The 17961-nt window shown below is 29.0% G+C and overlaps 1 protein-coding gene across 3 annotated transcripts; it reads right to left on the reverse strand.

Moving 5' to 3' along the window:
* Window positions 1-2554: 2554 nt before the first annotated feature.
* Window positions 2555-5991, reverse strand: LOC125832010 (ethylene-responsive transcription factor RAP2-7-like). Of its 3 annotated transcripts, none has more exons than XM_049511134.1 (10): window positions 5244-5991; window positions 5137-5162; window positions 4988-5018; window positions 4806-4893; window positions 4568-4713; window positions 4208-4252; window positions 3998-4101; window positions 3795-3913; window positions 3394-3513; window positions 2555-3062 (listed from the first exon to the last, which is right to left on the reverse strand). In XM_049511134.1, the coding sequence occupies exons 1-10, from the start codon at window positions 5771-5773 to the stop codon at window positions 2784-2786; spliced, it is 1488 nt and encodes a 495-aa protein (XP_049367091.1). In that variant the 5' UTR covers window positions 5774-5991; the 3' UTR covers window positions 2555-2783. The 3 variants fall into 3 exon arrangements, with proteins under 3 accessions (XP_049367091.1, XP_049367092.1, XP_049367093.1); XM_049511135.1 differs by having other exon boundaries at window positions 3795-3909; window positions 3994-4101; XM_049511136.1 differs by lacking the exon at window positions 4208-4252.
* Between the last annotated feature and the right edge of the window lie 11970 nt (window positions 5992-17961).

Raw genomic sequence — 17961 nt, forward strand, 5'->3', positions numbered from 1 at the left:
AATTATAATTTAAAATATTATTTTTTTAAAATAATTTCTTTAAAATGTCAAGAGGGGCTATAATAAAGAAATTAAAAGAAATAAGAAGACAAGAATTGAGATAAGGGAAAAGGCAGATTTATTATGTCCCCTTCAATCATTTGTATTATATTTAATTTTATGATAAATATACGTGGCATCTCCCTCTCCAATTCTTTTTCTTTTTCTATCTTTTTCTTTTTTTCAGAAATTAGTTTTGGTTGTTGACAATATACTTTTAAAATGTCCTATCTGATGACATGTACAACTTTTAACCTAGTGTAATTGTTTTTTTTTGCATGCATATATTATAATAAGTATACAATATGCTTTGGATACCTTACTAAAGAAAAGTACAACACTAAAATAAAATTAGGCTTACAATGAAAATATATAGCATCACATTATATAGTCACAAAATTGCTTGCTAGATCATAAGGAATTTAACTTAAACTTGAGCCAAAGGTCTATCAGAAATAACGTCTTTATTTTCTTAAAATAGGAGTAAGATTGTGTACATATGACCTTTCTCAAATCTTACGATGTGAGATTACATTGGATGTGCTATTATTGTTAGATATATATTCTCCTTTTTATAAGCATGTGTTTGGTACGGAAAAAAATATTTTTAATTTTTTTGTGTTTGATTGGTAAAAAATATATTTTCTCAAGGAAAACAAGTTCCTCAAAAATGAGAAAATGACTTTAATTCCTAATAAAAGCAAAGAAAACAAGTTTCGTATATGACATTCTAAGTTTATTGTCACTTTTTTCCACACACCCAATACCCCCAACCCCGAACCACCACTCTCCGTCCCATCTCAACATCATAGTCTTTTAATAGATTACATATAAATGTTTTTGGATTATATTTTTCGCTTAGTTATTCAACACTTTAAAAAAAAGTAAAAAAATCACCTATTATTAAAAAAAACATTTTTGATCAAAAACATTTTCTATCATACCAAACACATGACTAGGGAACTTAAACTGTACAGTTTCTAAGAACAGTAAGTTTTAGGTTGAAAACAGGAATGACCAAAATTGTGGTGGAGTGATACATTGCTCCATTGTTAATCAGATATTTTACGTTCGAGTCTTTTGTAAGTAGTTTTCTCTAGTAGAGAGTGTTTTACGTTCCTAAGTGAATTTTTTTGATACAAATTTAAATTAATCAAATAACAAGCAGGGTACTAAATACAAGTGGAAAAATTAATAAAAGAAGATACTACCATGTACCCACCAAGCGGTTTATGAGATGGATGGAATCCTCCATCCTTAGGTTTCGAAATAGAGCCCCGGGAATAGAAAAGCTCCTCGTGAGGAGCGCTTCCTCTTAAATAGATACTATACATTATAAATTTGAATTAATCAGATTAGTATATTTGGAATATATATACTAGATAATTATATATAAAAAACATGTGGCATTTGTGTTTGGAAAGATACTAAACATGTCAAGACAATGAAAGTAGTCCCTAGGAATATAGGTTACTGTTATGTTGTCATTTCGTAGACAATTAAAGTAGGTCATATAATGAAGAAAGTGGGACACTTGAGATTTTTCTGGAAAATAAATAAATAATTATGTGCAAAGTATATGCTTTGGGAAAATATTTGGTTGAAGCTAAAAAAAGAGAGGAAAAAAGACAAATATGCCCCGGAACTATCGTAAATGGTATGTCAATACCATCCGTCATACTTTTGGGATTTGATGCCCCTGCCGTCCAAAAACTAGAACGTATATACCCTTGATACTAAAGAACATACACGTGTCATAATCTTATCCACCGAACCGACATTTATTAAATATCGATCGACGAATAAGATTGTGTCAAAGTGTCTCTATTTAGTCTTCTGTTAGAGTGAAGGACATATATGCTCTAGTTTTTGGACGGAAGGGGTACCAATGTCTCAAAAGTATGACGAATGGTATATATATATACCATTTACGATAGTTTGAGGGTATATTTGTCCTTTTTCCCCCAAAAAAGAAGCTATTTGAAGTTAAGAGTTAAAATTTGTGAGTGAATATTTGTTCAAATAATTTTTTTTTGAAATTTGAAGTTATATGCAAATATAAACTTTTCTTTTCTCTTTATTTATAATATAATAGGCAATGAAAAGACTCAACCAAGGAAAAACAGGCTAGAAGCATTTAATGGAAGATTTGAGTGACAACTCTCAATAATTGCCTAAAAAGACAAATACCATGATGTGAAATAATAATTTTGATAGCCAAAACAATTATATTTTCAATTTTTATTTAAGTGTGTGGGGGTAGATTAGGCCCCAGCATGAACGATTGTGTTGCTCTGCTCTAGTAATTGTGAAAAAAGTCGTTTGGTTAGCAAACGAAATTATCCGAAGATTATAGTCTTGAGATTATAAGGTGAGAAATCGAGAATTAAACTTGAGGTAAAGTTCATACTTCATAATGTGTTCAGTTAACAATATAAATTTATCTTGGGGTGCTCCTATGTTATTTGTAAAGAAGAAAGACGATACTCCATAAATGTATATAGACAATCGACAATTGAACAAGGTCACTATGTATAGTTGAGCTTCTTTTGCTCCCAAGATCACAACAATAAGCAAGGAAAAGCTCAAAATGTGATGGAAATTTGAATCTTCACATTCCAATTCTTACAAGTTGTGACTTAAAATCAACATGTAAATGAATTGATAACAAACAATTCTTACAAATGGAATCAGTTTTGAGTTATATGTAAATGTATTAATAGTAATGCTGGGGAAAATACATGTTATGGAGGTGGTAATTGTGGCCTGATCTGGTAATAGTATTGAGTTGTATTCGTTGATGGTGTCGAATATGAAGCAAAGGAAAGATTGAGAGTGTTCGCATTGTTGGGACCAGACATTTGAGAGGCCGAAGCAGTGGTAGCCGGAGTTGAGAATCCTGATGATGCTGCAGCAGAGAACATTGACATTGGCGTTGTTCCGACCTGACTATGCATTTGCATTGCCCAGTTTGGGTGTCCGTGGGAGGTACCTACGTCTATTCTCTTCCCGGATACTCTTTCCTGCAAAGTCCATTTAGTTACTTAGCTCGAGCATCGAGTAGCAAATAGTAAGTAACATGTTATAACAAGTTAAGCTATACTGATGAAGAGCACTGTCATTATATATAACTTAACCTGTACAGTAAAATGCTTTAGCCACAAGATTAGTACTTCGTATTTTTACCATCCGAAAACAATCCAATACTTACGAAAAGCATATGCACATCTTTTTTTTCCCACCCCATCCCTAGGAGGATCAATAGTGTTCTGACTCATCCTCCAGTGTGACTCGAACACTCAACCTACGGGTATTACTGCAGAAAACTATAAAACAGGATGAACATTTTTGTACCTCATAGTTGGGAATTAAATTGGAATATACTCCATTCCACAAGTGAGCTTGTTCAGATGTCACTGCAGGTAATGCCTTGTAATGTGAACTACCAACTATCGGTGAACCAGATTTGTCCATCTGTGGAATCAAGAAAACACGATGGAAAACCGATTATCATTTCAATCTAAGAGAAAGTCATGTTGCTTCAACTCTTCAAACGTGTTAGACGGTCCGTGTAACCGTGTTAGATCCTCCAAAGTAGTGTATTTTTAGAGGATCTGACACGGGTGAGGCAACATTTTTGAAGAGCGAGCAACATAGATACAACGAAACAAAAGGGATAATTCATACTTGGAAAGTAGAAGACTATCAAATTCAATCTGTTGCAGCATTTCTTTGTAAACAACTCTGTTTTATACCTGTGATTTAGTTGCTTCTTGCATATCATAAGGATGATACTGGAAACTCGAAGACCTTTCAATTTCCTTCGGAGAAGAAGTCGCGATCCCCAAGTTTAGATCAAGATCCTGTTGGCTACCTGCATTATACGCATACTATAAATGAAACAACAACAACATTGAGCGACATTATTTATGAATATAGCAAGCGTTTATGAACGAACCTTCACTCTGAGGGTTAGAGTTTGTTTCCCCTTCATATGTACTTGGCTCGAAATTGGTAACAGCCTCCCTTCCATTACATTTGATCGCGGCCTTATCATACGCCCTAATTTGCATAAAATAAAAAGGGAGATACCGGTTGGTTGATTATTGTTGAGATATTAAGGGTAGTAAATTCATATTACGAAGATAAAATTCGTGATTATTAGGACCTTGCAGCTTCTACTTCACTGTCGAATAGCCCAAGATATATATACCTGCAATGTAAGCAGTGGAATCCCCACCATGAATATTATAGTCCCACTGATTTCTTCTTCAAATACGCATTCTTAAGATACATGATACTCGGATCCTCCAAAAATGTTGCCACAACTATATCAGATCCTTCAAACGTAATACACTTTTGGAGGATCCGAAGCAGGTACAATGGCATTTTGGGTGGATACGATCAAAAACATAAAATTGAGACTACTGCTACAACGATATCAACGAAAAAAGTATCCACTCCGATAAGATTGTTAATGAATAAAGTTTCTACTTCTACAACAACTTCAATAAGTATAGTATCTTACTTTTTTCCAAGGAATTGCCCCATCCGAGCCTCCCATCTCCCACATTTATGCAACGTTACTCCTCGATATTTCGAGCTCCCTCTCGAAAAACCAGTACTCTGGCGTCGCAGCACGTGTACGAATTCTTCCTTGCTCAAGTTCTTCATCTACATTAGTTCACAAACAATACAAAATCCATGGTTAGAAACATTGAGCTTAACATGTTTAAGTACTAACACAAATTTTTAACATTTCTAACCTGCTTCATATCTTCCTCATAATCACTAAGGTTAAAGTTTATATCAGCATCAACACCCCGAAACTTAATTGCAGCTCTATCATATGCTCTGATACCATGAAGAAAAAATCGAAAAACTTCATCAATCCATCTGAAATGATATGACAAACTATCTACATAACAAAAATTATTTAATCATTTACCTAGCAGCTGCATGAGCAGTGTCAAATCCACCTATACACAAACCAACAACAAAAAATCCCAAAACAGAATTAGAATAGGCATAATCAAAACTCCAAAAAATCATAAATCAATTAGATAATAATAAAAATAACAATTACATAGTACATACCCAAATATACTTGTTTTCCACAGTCCCTACACAAAGTAAATTAACCAAATTACTCAAACAATATAACAAAAAAAAAAAATAAAAAAAAAAAATAAAGTAACACAAACCATATATGTGATTCCCATCTACCAGTTCTTCTATAAAAAGTAACACCTCTGTACTGTGAGCTTCTGGACCTAGGTCCCCTCCTACTTTTTTTAACTGGCTGTTGTTGCTGTTGTAGGCGTCCCATTTGCTGCACCTCTCGGAAACTAACAGTATTGGGTGGATCCGTCTGTGGATCCACCCAATCAGGTGTTCGAGAGGTGTGGGTCCGATTCAACTCAGCATTGTTGTCCACTGGGAACAACTGCTGAGTCACGAACTCGGACCTTGTTACTACATATCCCTCTTCATCATCATTGTTACTACAGCTCCGGCTATTTTCACCTCCACCACCACCACCAACTTTAAGTATGTCGAAATTGAAAGCGAACATATCGCCGCTGCCGGCAGCGGCGCGTGTGGAGCACGTCTCGTCATCTCCGGCACTACTACTAGCCTCTACATTCCTAGCCGATGAATTGGAGCTTCCCGATTCATCGGCTAACGAATGTTTCCCATCATAAATTGCACTTAGATTGAGATCCAACATCATTCCTTTTAACAAATTCAAAATTCTCACTTTTTTTAATCAACTTTTTTGTTTTTTCAAACTTATATTATATATGTTTCAAACATTTACGAAGAAAAATTGAATCATGAAAAGTCGAGAACACAAATTGGAGAAGCTCAACAAAAACAGAGCAATGAAAGTGAGAAGCTCAACAAAAACAAAACAATGAAAGTGATTCTTACATATTTTATTTTGTAAATTGAGAAAAATAAATAGAGAGAAGTAGAAGAAAGAGTGATTGTTAAGATATATGAAGTGGTGGGTGTATATATATATATAGGTGAAAAAATGGAGGAAAAGTGAAGCTATAGAAGAAGAAGAATAATGGTGGACTGTATAAAATGTATAAAATTCATGAAATTTTATTATTATTTTTGTATGTATTTGTTGAATTATTTTATTTTTAGAAAGATAAAAGGGCAGATATTATGAATTGTTTAGTGCGAGGTATAATGTATAATAATCTCATAAATAAAAAGTAGGATTGTTTTATCATGCGTTTGATTAAATGTATTAGATAATATTGGAATTATATATGATGAAATAATTTATCTCACAATAATTAATTTTGAGATAACTTATTTCCGACTAAACGACCGGAGTGTTATATGGAAAGAGTATTTTGTTTGTTTTATTTAAAGAAAGTACAGAGAGAGAAAGAGGAAAGATGGGACGTGTGACTGAAGGACATTTGGCTGGTTATTCCTATTTTTGGGAAAAACTAATATTTATTTATTTTATTTTTTATTTTTCTCTCTTCAAGAATGGAAGGGTTGTTGTTGTGTCGTCATCTACTCTTTTCGTCTCATTTTATACGAATTAGTTTGACTTGACACGAAATTTAAGAAAGAAAGAAAAATTTGTGAAACTTGTGATTTGGAATAATTGATAGAAATGTGTATGACTATAAATTATTTCATTAAGACTAAAATAAGCATATTAAAAATAGAAATGTGTTGGGTTTTGTTTGGATTGATTTAAAAGGAAAGTGAGTCATATATAGTGGGATAGAGGGAGTATTATTTTCTTCGTCAATTATAGGGTTGCTTGGTACAAACATTGATAATGCAGGGATTAGTAATGCAGAGATTAGTAACACATGAATTAGTAACGCAGGGATTAATAATGCAGGGATTAGTAGTGCATGAATTATTTTTTGTCAAGTGTTTGGTTCATTACTTTCCACTTAATCTTGTGTTTGATTTAAAACTCTACAAAAAATGTTTTTCCTATTATACCCTTGTGTTATTATGAGATTGCTAATTTCATGTAATTGGGTCAAGGTAGATAACCGCCGGACAATATATTTTTTTGTAGGATTTTCTATTCCATTTAACAAGTTAATTCAAATATGTGTGTATATATATATATATATATATATATATATATATATATAAATATAAAAATTGTTATTAATTTTAATGTGTGATGTACCACTAAGGAGATCATTAATGGCACGGTGTATTTCTAATTTTTGTTGATCAAGTATATCTTAAACTTAACATAGATTTAAGACTAGTTAAATTGTTCAATACCTAAAGCTTGTTTTTTTTTAAAAAAATAAAAAAAAATAGTTCAAGTGGTTAATCGACAAACTATCTTGAATTAAAAAAAATGGAGAATTTTTTTTAGTGAAATCATTAAATTACACAAAACGAATTTGGAGAATTAAAAGAGAACATTTATAACCATTCAATATAAATAAGAAGGAAATTAAATTACAAAAGAAATTTAGGAAAAGGAATAAGGGGATAGTTTAGTCATTTAGGGATCTTATCCAAGGTTTGTTAAACCTTGGATTAGTTATCCCTCCATTTTCTAGGGATAAGATAAGACCACATATGGTGGATAAGCAATCCATAGATTAAATTAAATAAAGTAACCAAACAATGTATTAGATTGACTAAATTTTAATCCATGGATTATTTATCTAATATCGCCTACCAAACGGGTCCTATATGTTATAGTTTGACTGAATATGAAGTTTAAGAAAAAAAAACTTTTATAATTTGTGGCCTAATCACATTAAGAATTAAATAAATATTTTAAAATTAGATAATTATTAAATATAAAAATATGCCATTTTTCAAGGACTAACTAAAAGAAAGTGTTATATAAATTTAAAAAATAATTCCTTTTCTTATTTCTTTTTATTAACAATTAATAAATGTTTGAGTCAATTTACTCACATATTGGTGGGGTAGGGGGATTTGATATATAAATAGTTTGTCATTAAAATAATACTTAGTTAATAAATATACTCCATATATTTGTATTTTTTAATTAAAAATGGAAATAGAAAAACGATGAGATAGAAAATTACAAGATATAAAATCAAACTTTACTTAAAAGGTAAACTTTAGATAGTCAATTGACTGAATATCTAGTTAAATATTATAATTATTTTTCGTAAACGTTTAAATAGGTTAAAACTTTTTTCATTCTTTTTATATTTTTGAAATTTAAACATGTGACGACTTCGTGAATAACGATTTCCCTCCGGCCACACCTTTTAGTGCCTTTCTCTTTGAGATTTATACATTTTTAATGCTTGGTTAAAATTTAATTTCATCCTTCTATCATAATAATTTATAATTATCATGGATGAAAAGTGTAATACATTAAATTATAAAAATAATAAATAAAATAAAAAGTTAGCTATTAAATGCAACCATCTGTCCCATTTTATCTTCTTTTGAAAAAATCAAGCAAGGAACCTATGCTATTTAATTAAATAATTACTCCCCTTCGTTTCGTTTGACAGTTTTTATTATAAATATTTATTTTTATTAAACTAATTCTATTATTTATATTTTGAAAATTTAAGTCTGATTTCTATACATTATATTTTTACGCAATAATAGAGTTAACATAAGAAGAAAGTAATAAATTTCACTTAGTTTGATAAATGTCCAAATAAAATTTTTTATAAAGGATAAGTAAAAAAATAAATTAATTTATTAATTTCTACAAAAGGAGTATTTGTTCTTATAAATTAATAATTATTTTTTAAAAAAAACTTCTTGAGCTGTACATTTTGCAACTTTAAATTTAACGTTGATTATCACGTGTTTATTGGAATTTTCTTTATTTTATTTTATTGTATTGTATTCTTTTGTCTTTACTTTTACCTTGTTTCTTTCAGACTGTGAAAGCTCCATTTTGCTTGTATTTCACATGCATAAATATTTACTTTGGTTGATTGATTAGCCCTTGAAATCTTTTTTTTTTTTTAAATATCTGCAAATATAAAATCATAGAATATAGTTTTTTTTATTTCGTGTGAAATGATTTTTGGTAACGAATTTTGAATCTAGAATCAGTAAAGTTGTTTTGAATAAATATTGTTATATACTTTTAATTTGATTTTTTTGACATGGTATATTATAATATAAGTTATTTGAGTAAGAAAATAGTTGTAGTTACCTCTTTATCTTGTACTTCGATATATACTTTTTTTTTTAATCTCAAATTATCTTTCCTAATTTTTAAAAGTAATTGTTTCAAATTATTGTTTGTTATTTTAGAAGTTCTAAGTCCAAATTAATCACGTATTTAATTTCATTTTGTCTTGATAGTTATTGTACTTAAAGACTATAAATATTTAATGAAAAGAGTCTATATCTTACAACTTAAAAAGAGGATAAAATAATAAATATCTTTCTTGATTAATACTATTTTTTTAGAAGCGTATAAAAAAAATACGATAGATAATTTGAGATGAGAAATATTTTCTTTTTTACTTTCTGGGATCTATCATAATTATAATTTGTCGACTACATTACTTTATGAATAAATATCCAAATTTATGTTGAGATGTTGATTATATACTTCCTATTTCACTTTTATTTATTCATTTTAATTTTGCACCCTTTTTAAAAAAAAAATACTTACTAATATGAGTATTCCACCCACAACAAATTTTTAACATGGAAAAGGAATCACATTTATCAATTTTGTCGTTGCCGACCATACATTTGTCACCAATACTGGATAATTATTACGTATTATTTCATTGTCTATTATATTATATTGTATATTTAAATAAATATAACATTAGATTTGTTGTATCATTTTTCATCATTATATAATGTTATAAATCAATAATATAAAAAATAAACCTATAGAAAAATAGAATTCGAAATAGATAAAGGATAAAATAAAATTATTAAATAATTACTTAAAACAAAATGAAAGGGAAAAAAGAGAGGAAATTAATAGATATGTTCATGATCTATGAGTCAACCACTAAAGATAGCTTGTAATGAGATGATTATCCAAATTCATATATTATATATATAAAAAGAGACCAACGGACTCATTCCTCATCGATGTGGGAGACTTAACAGCCCCTTCAAACAAGGATTGAAAGCTTGGTGCGTGTATCAAGAACAACAAAGGCGAAGCGCAGGAATTGTGATAATCAATTTGATTTTGATACCATGATAGATATAAAATTATGGTCTAACTGAATCTCAAAAGCTAGCATATAAATGAAGGATTGTTTAAATTCATACAAGAAGACCAAAAAACTCATCCTTCAAAGATATGGAGACTTAACAGTAACAATGCGATCACATTAAAATATCAATCGTTACACAAGATGAAATTTTTCTCATTTCTTTTTATCTTGAGAAACAAAATAAATTAAAGAATCTTACCAAAAACTCCACTTGGCATGAATCCAACTTATGAAAATTATAAAAGTCAAAGTAATTATTTTTATGCAAGATGTAGACATGGAGTAGATGTGAATACTAAACCTCCCCCCTCCCCCCACATGTCACACATCCTACCCCAAATAAAGTAAAATTTTATAACATGTGCTAATTTATCTCCTCAAAATATAAAACCTTACTTTATAAATATAAATTCACATGTGCTTGATTTTCTGGAGGTGTAGGTCGGCATGCTAAGTAATTTTTGGTACTCAAGTGTATATTCACAAAGATATGGGCATGTTTGGTAGTATGGAAAAGTTCAATGATGACATAAAATAACTCAAAAGATAAAGAAGTATCATTAATCTCTTCGTGTTATCGAAAAAAAAAAATAATAAGACAAAAGATAAAAAGGATTAAATTTGCAAAGAATTTTTATGAAGTACTTTAATTTGTTATGTACCTTACTTACTATGTTAATCTGACTTATTCTAAAATCTAAAATAGTTATAATAGTTCCTTTTAAAATTCAAAAGCAACAAACTGGGAAAATAGAGGTTGTAGCTCATTATTTATTATCCTCTCTTGGCTTTATTTATTTTGTGCTTATACTCTCTCCGTCTTAAAATATTTATCGTGTTTTTTCATTTATATATCTCCAAAGAAAATATTAATAAAGAGGGGTGTTTGCCTTTTTTATCCTTATATATATTTTAAAATAGGGAAAAAGGACAAATATATCCCCGAACTAGAGTAAATGGTATGCAGATACCCTCTGTCATGTTCGTTAGTATAAAGGGTATATATGATCTAGTTTTTGGACGGCAAGGACACCAATGTCCCAAAAGTACGACGGAGGGTATTTGCATACCATTTACGATAGTTCAATGGTATATTTCCTTTTTTCTTGTAAAATATAATCTTTCTTAATTGAATATTTACTTTATTTATAGAGATAAGTGTCAAAAACACACCTAAACTATCCAATTTTTTTGAGTTTCATACCTAAACTACTGAGAGTGTGAGTTTCATACCTAAATTATTATTTTTTAGTTTGAGAAACATACCTATGAGGTGTGTGTAATGCACTCTCTCTTTTATTTGAAAAAACCTTGACACATGGCATTCCACATAGATAAAATATTCCACCTTGACAAATAATAAAAAAATAAATTATTAATATTAATAAAAAAATTAAAGTATTACTATCCCCAAAAAATTAAAAAAAAATAATTTTTTTTAAAAAAATAAAAATAATAATAATAATAAATAAATATATATATATAATTTTAAATTAAATTATTTATCTTACCCCATTCCACCACCTCCTCCCGTACCCCCCCCCCCCCCACAATCCCCGTCCTTTTTTTAGAAAAAAACCACTCACTCATTCCCCCCAAAAAAATATATTATTTTATTTTTAAAAAAAATTCTACCCATCCTATTTAACCCTCCACTTCTAATTTATTTATTTATTTTACATTTTTTTCGTTTTGTGTTATATATGTACATATATTTCTAGGATTTTTTTTACTTGTGTACCGTATATAACATAAATAAAAAAATTATTTTAAAAAAGTCTTGCGGCGGCAAGTAACAAATATTTTTGATATATATATATATATATAATACAAAACGAGAAAAGAAATTGGAAGCGGAGGGTTATGTGACTAGTGAATAGAATTATTTTTTTAAAAATAAAATAATATCTAAACTAGAATTGGAAGGGGGGATGAAGTAAAAAAAAATATTTATAAAAGAAATTTAAACAAAAAATGGGTCGGGGGGGGGGGTGTGGAGGGAGAGGAAGTGATGGAGTGGGCTAAGAAAAATATTTTACTTTTTTATTTTACAAAAAAAATATTATTTTTTTTGGATAATAATTTTAATCTTTAATTTTAACTAATACTAATAATTTATTTAATTTTTATCAAAGTGAAATATTTTGTCCATGTGGAGTGTGATGTGACAATTTTTAAAATAAAAGAGAGAGGTGTGTTTCTCAAACTAACAAGTGATAGAGTTTATGTATGAAACTCACACTCTCAATAGTTTAGGTATGAAACTCAAAAAAGAGATATAGTTTAGGTGTGTTTTTGAAACTTATCTCTTATTTATATGTCATAATTGAGGTGTTGATAGTTTTAGAGAATGATTACTACTAAAAGTAAAATAAAAAAAAGTTAACTAATTTTATCTTAAATTTATGATAAAGTAAAGACGACAAGTATACGACATAGGGGTAACCTAACGTGAAATTAATAAGGCACCTACCTCTTTGTTTTCCAGTACCTAAAGTCTTTCTGATGTGCAATTATTACTAATAATAATTAAGATATGGAAGACTTTCACCAAAAATAAATAAATATGGAAGACTTAAATATTAGTCCCAAACAATATAAAGAAAAGGTACGGCAATTAAGATTGGATAACGTATCACCATTCTAGCAATGTTAAAATTTATTTGAAGTAATATAACATAATTAAATTTAGATTTACGTATTATATAGAGCTCATTTATTAGAATGACACTTCCGATACAATAGGAGTATCAAACTGAAATTAAAACCTCTGATTAAAAGTGAAGAAATCTCAACCCTTCTACCACAATTTATAGTATTAAAACTACGATAACTTAGTACTACTACTTGCCACTTGGAGTAATTTAAGATAAGCTTTTCGATTTCCATATATCTTCCTATCTTTAAATCTTTTATTAACCAAATGTAGTAGTAGTACTACTAATTAATTATACGGAAACTATTGATTAAGCACTAAGCAATGTGAATAATGTGATCCAAAATTTAATGAATATTTATGTTCATTATAGAAATTAAGCATATTTCATGTGGAATCAAGTGGCTTTAACCGTGTTTAACTTTTCAACTAATTGCATAATCGTATAGCTATAAATATGTCATATTATATTCAAGATCATAGGTTAAAAATACATTTTTCAGCTGTTATAAGATAATTTTTTTCTTAATTTCTTAAATTAAATGCTTAGTTGAACACAACCACATAAATCATACTCCCTCCGTCTCATTTTATGTGACACCTTTTCCTTTTTAATCCGTCACAAAAAAATGGCACCTTATTATAATTAGAAACAATTTAACTTTAAAATTCTTTTACCCTTAATGAAATAATTTGCAACCACACAAGTATCTAAGATTTGTTTTAGACCACAAATTCCAAAAGTCTTCATTTTTTCTTAAATATCATGTCAAATCAAATTGTGTCACGTAAAATAAGACGGAGAGAGTAATATTTGTAAAGTTTTGTATTTTATAATAATACCAATAATAATTGACCTATTTAATGAAGGGTTGAAATATGAGGTTTTTGTTGGACATGTAACCCCATGTTCATAAAACATAAGCCTAAATTCAAACCTTTTTTTTCATTAATAAATGTCTTCCTATTAAACAATAGTATATCCTAGGACAACAAGTTACCACGTTGCTTGACCTTAAAAAAAACAAAAAAAACTTGTCACAAGTTTCAACAGACTTGGATTTCATGGACCAATAAAATCTTATCTACTCTATTACTCATTGTTTCATTTTTAATTGTTTTTAATAAAAAAAATAAAAAAAACATTTTTTTTGGGGGTGGGGGAGGGGATGGGGGCAAGAGGGAGGTCATTACATGATATGAAATTACTCATCATCAACAGAATGAAATTCGCTAATCAGCTGAGCTATTAAAATTTTCTTTTCTTTTTAATTGTCGATTTATCACTTTTAAATTATTTTATTATCAAACTAAAAACTCTTTAACTTTTTAAATAGTTTCTGTAATATTATTTTCTGAAAATAATAAGTATCTGCAATATTTTTATTTTTAATGAAAGTAGTTACATCTTAACTCAATATATCACTATATAGAATCTAAAATGGATGAAAAATATGAAATACCTATTAGCTGGCAATCATAACTAAGATAGTGTTGCTTTCACCTTTTTCTTTCCTTTTATTGGATGCAATCCATTTATTTCTATGTGTCCTAAAGTTCTATCTTAGCTTAAAGGATTATAAAGAGCTAGGGACCATGAATTTGGACCAAGATATAATTATATTACCTCTTGATAGATTATTTCTTTTTAGCATATTTATCACATGTATATATATCTTTGTACAAGAAAAATATCTCACCTAAAGATTACAACAATAGTAACATGTTCTGGTTTCATAAATGGAGTTATACACAAATTTTATTCCTATTTTATGTAAGATAGAAATATCATTTTCAATATACCCTCAATTTAAGAAAAACATTTAAATTTAATAAATATGATATTATAAGTAGAAGGTTATGAGTTATTCATGAATTTTGGCAGGTTCATCCATCAAAAACCCATAGTAATATCTACTAGGATATTCTTGTACAAAACTTTTGCTAATCTATTATGAATTATTGTAACAATTCTGAAGGTCATTTTGTGATTTTTGTTTCTTTTACTTTGTTTGACCGTCTTCATTGCTATAAAATGATATTTTTGAGTTGTGGGAATGAGTGATTCGATTTATCAGATGATCGGATGTATTTTGAATGAGTTTGTGAGTTTTTGAAAGTTTGAAACGTAAGAGGGTTGATCAAAGTCAACATTTAGGTTTAAGAGGTCCCATTCAGATTTTGATGATTACACTATTTCGAAGGGTATTTTAGTTAGGTGGATGGGACGCAAGGTTCCGATACACTCGGGAGTTATTTCAACCCTTGATTGAAATTTTTGAGTTCTAAAGTTTGGAATTGATTATGAAAAATATTATGTTTAGACAGACATCTAATAAGTGATCTAGTGATTCCATTGAAAAGTAATTTTACTAATTTATCAAACGTCTTCATTTTTCAAATTAAGTGTTTTCTTTTCTCAAAATAAATATTTTGACTTTCCAACAATAATATCAAACAAACTCTTTTAATTGATTCAAAAAATATATCAGCATCCTCAAAGTCAGAGCCCAACAGTTGTGAAATTGTTGAAATTATCCCATTTATATTCCCCAAAATTGTTTCACATATTTATTTTTTTATTGTACTTCCAATATCTTTTCCTCTATCAAAAGATGATGAACATTGGTTTACTACTTACTTTCAACCTAATTAAAGGAATTAACTCATAAATTAAGGAGATGTTTATTAGTAAATTATCTTCAAGAATAAATTAATTAAATTTACACAAATATCTAAAAAATTATTTAGACTTGAAGTTTCAAAAGTCTTTATTTTTAAAAAAAATATTATGTTCAAATTATATCACATAAAATAAGACAGAATAGAAAGTACAAAATATCATGATTTTTATTGGTCCTTCCTATTAAGGCAAATATCTTACGTTGATAAACACTTGTTTTTCCCAAAATTAAATTTTCCAAATTTGGTAAATCTTTCAACTTGTCACCTTTTGTCCCCCATATATATTACTATTCCCACAAGCTTCACGATACCTTTTGATTATGACTCGTGGCCACCGGCTACAGCCGGTTGTCGGTGGTTCCAACCATTTTTATAATTTTCCGTTCGATGTTTGTTATTTGTATTGAAATCCGATTTAATTTATATTTGTGTGGAAAGTCTCATATTAGAAGGTAAGTATTTTCTAATTAAGGCGACTTCGTATTCAGGGAGATTCAAGTACGAGATCTTTGATTAAAAATGAAGAAATACTTGTCACTCTATCACAATCTTTATTCGTGCTTCCAACTATATTATTAAAGATATCTTTCATGGGATATTTAACCAATCATCACCTGACACGTGTTTTTTTGACCTACGAGCAATTGTATGTTGTATTCTTTTGGTATTGATTTTTTTCTATTTAATTTTCTCAAAGAGTTGGTCGATGATTTTGTCCACAAATTTAAAATTTAGAGTGATGAATATGCTAACTTGCATATTTGAGCTATAATGTGACATTCTAATTATTAATATCAAATGATTTAAATTTCACAATTTATAAAAGAGTAACTTTCACATATAGCAAACAAAAAAATCATATTTGTATGCTATAGCAAAGTTTGCATAATTGCGCTCCATAGCAAACATATATATGTATAATTCGCTATACATATACAATTAAAAGCTGTCTATTTCGCTATACATATATACAAAAAGAGCAATTGTATAATTCGTTGGCTCCTCTTCAGAATTGTATAATTTCATTATACAAACATAAAACTAGGCAGGGGAATATTTTTATTGTATAATTATAAGTGTATAGGACGAATATATATGTATTTGCATGTGTATATACAATTTTCTCTCACTTTATACAAACATAAACGCAATTTATACACTTCTGTTGTATAAAACGAGAAAGAGAGAAAGGCACAAGAGAACTGGGCAGGAGAATATTTTTATTGTATAATTATAAGTGTATAGGACGAATATATATGTATTTGCATGTGTATATACAATTTTCTCTCGCTTTATACAAACAGAAACGCAATTTATACACTTCTGTGTATAAAGCGAGAGAGGAGAACACAGAGGGAGTGAGCGAGAGAGGAGAGTGGCGAGCGAGAGTTTGAGGGAGAGAGACGCTGGCAAACAGTTTGCTACAGGACACAATTAAATCAAAGTGTGGTTATACCATTTAATTTGAATTATTAGTTTGCCATTATATACAATTTTCCCTTTATAAAATAATACAAATTTTAATGTGATTAAGCAAATAAGATTATAGTAATTTTATGATTATTATTTGCTAACAATTTTGGTGCTTTGGTCCGGATACCATACTATATATATATATATTTATACAACGCCCAAGTACTATAGTTTCATGCACCAAAATGATTAACTTTCTATATGACCTTAAAATTCGAAATTTTGAAACTATAGTTAGGGAGCGCTTTAAACCCTTCGTCAATGTGGGATTTTTTCGCGCAAATTCAAATTTAATTGGACTCCAATCAAGATTGGATACCAGACAGTGAGATTTTTGAATTAATTCTTTATAATCCTACAAAGTAGGATCTTGGGAGGATACTACTACCTTAGAAATAGTGAAGTTGTTTTCAATATACTCTCAATTCAAATGTGTTATTAACATCAAATTAATTCAACTATTATTGAAAATACTATTAACTACTCATAATTATAACAAAGCCTAACATATGGCATAATAAATATATCGAATAACAAATACGAATTATTCATTGAATATAATTCTTCACTGATTTATGTTTATTATGATAAGAAGAAAAAAAAAATTATAATGACAAAACTATAATGAATTTAAGATAGCATGCTAATCACTTTTTTCTTATCAAATCAAAGAGGAAGAAGTGAAAAAGAAACATTGTACAACTTTTCATTATTTGACCTAGCCATGATATTAGTTGTTCCTAGGAAAAGATGCCTAGTTGTGATTATAATCCAATTGGAAAATTTAGGAGAAAATAAGTGGTCACCACCCTATCAATAGATCTATAAGTCTATATCATTAAAGGCAAATAGAGAAATATTCTTTTAAGTAAAATATGCAAATTTGGTATGTCA

Source organism: Solanum verrucosum, unplaced genomic scaffold, assembly GCF_900185275.1.
Source record: "Solanum verrucosum unplaced genomic scaffold, falcon-dt-bn FXZP01000042.1, whole genome shotgun sequence".
NCBI lineage: Eukaryota > Viridiplantae > Streptophyta > Magnoliopsida > Solanales > Solanaceae > Solanum > Solanum verrucosum.

Excerpts from the sequence above, each read along its gene's own strand:
- LOC125832010 (XM_049511134.1), bottom strand. The coding sequence starts at position 5,773 with ATGATGTTGGATCTCAATCTAAGTGCAATTTATGATGGGAAACATTCG. Across the intron at positions 5,019-5,136 it reads TGGAAAACAAGTATATTTGG|GTGGATTTGACACTGCTCAT; the intron begins GTATGTACTATG and ends GTTTGTGTATAG. Across the intron at positions 4,894-4,987 it reads ACTGCTCATGCAGCTGCTAG|AGCATATGATAGAGCTGCAA; the intron begins GTAAATGATTAA and ends TCATGGTATCAG.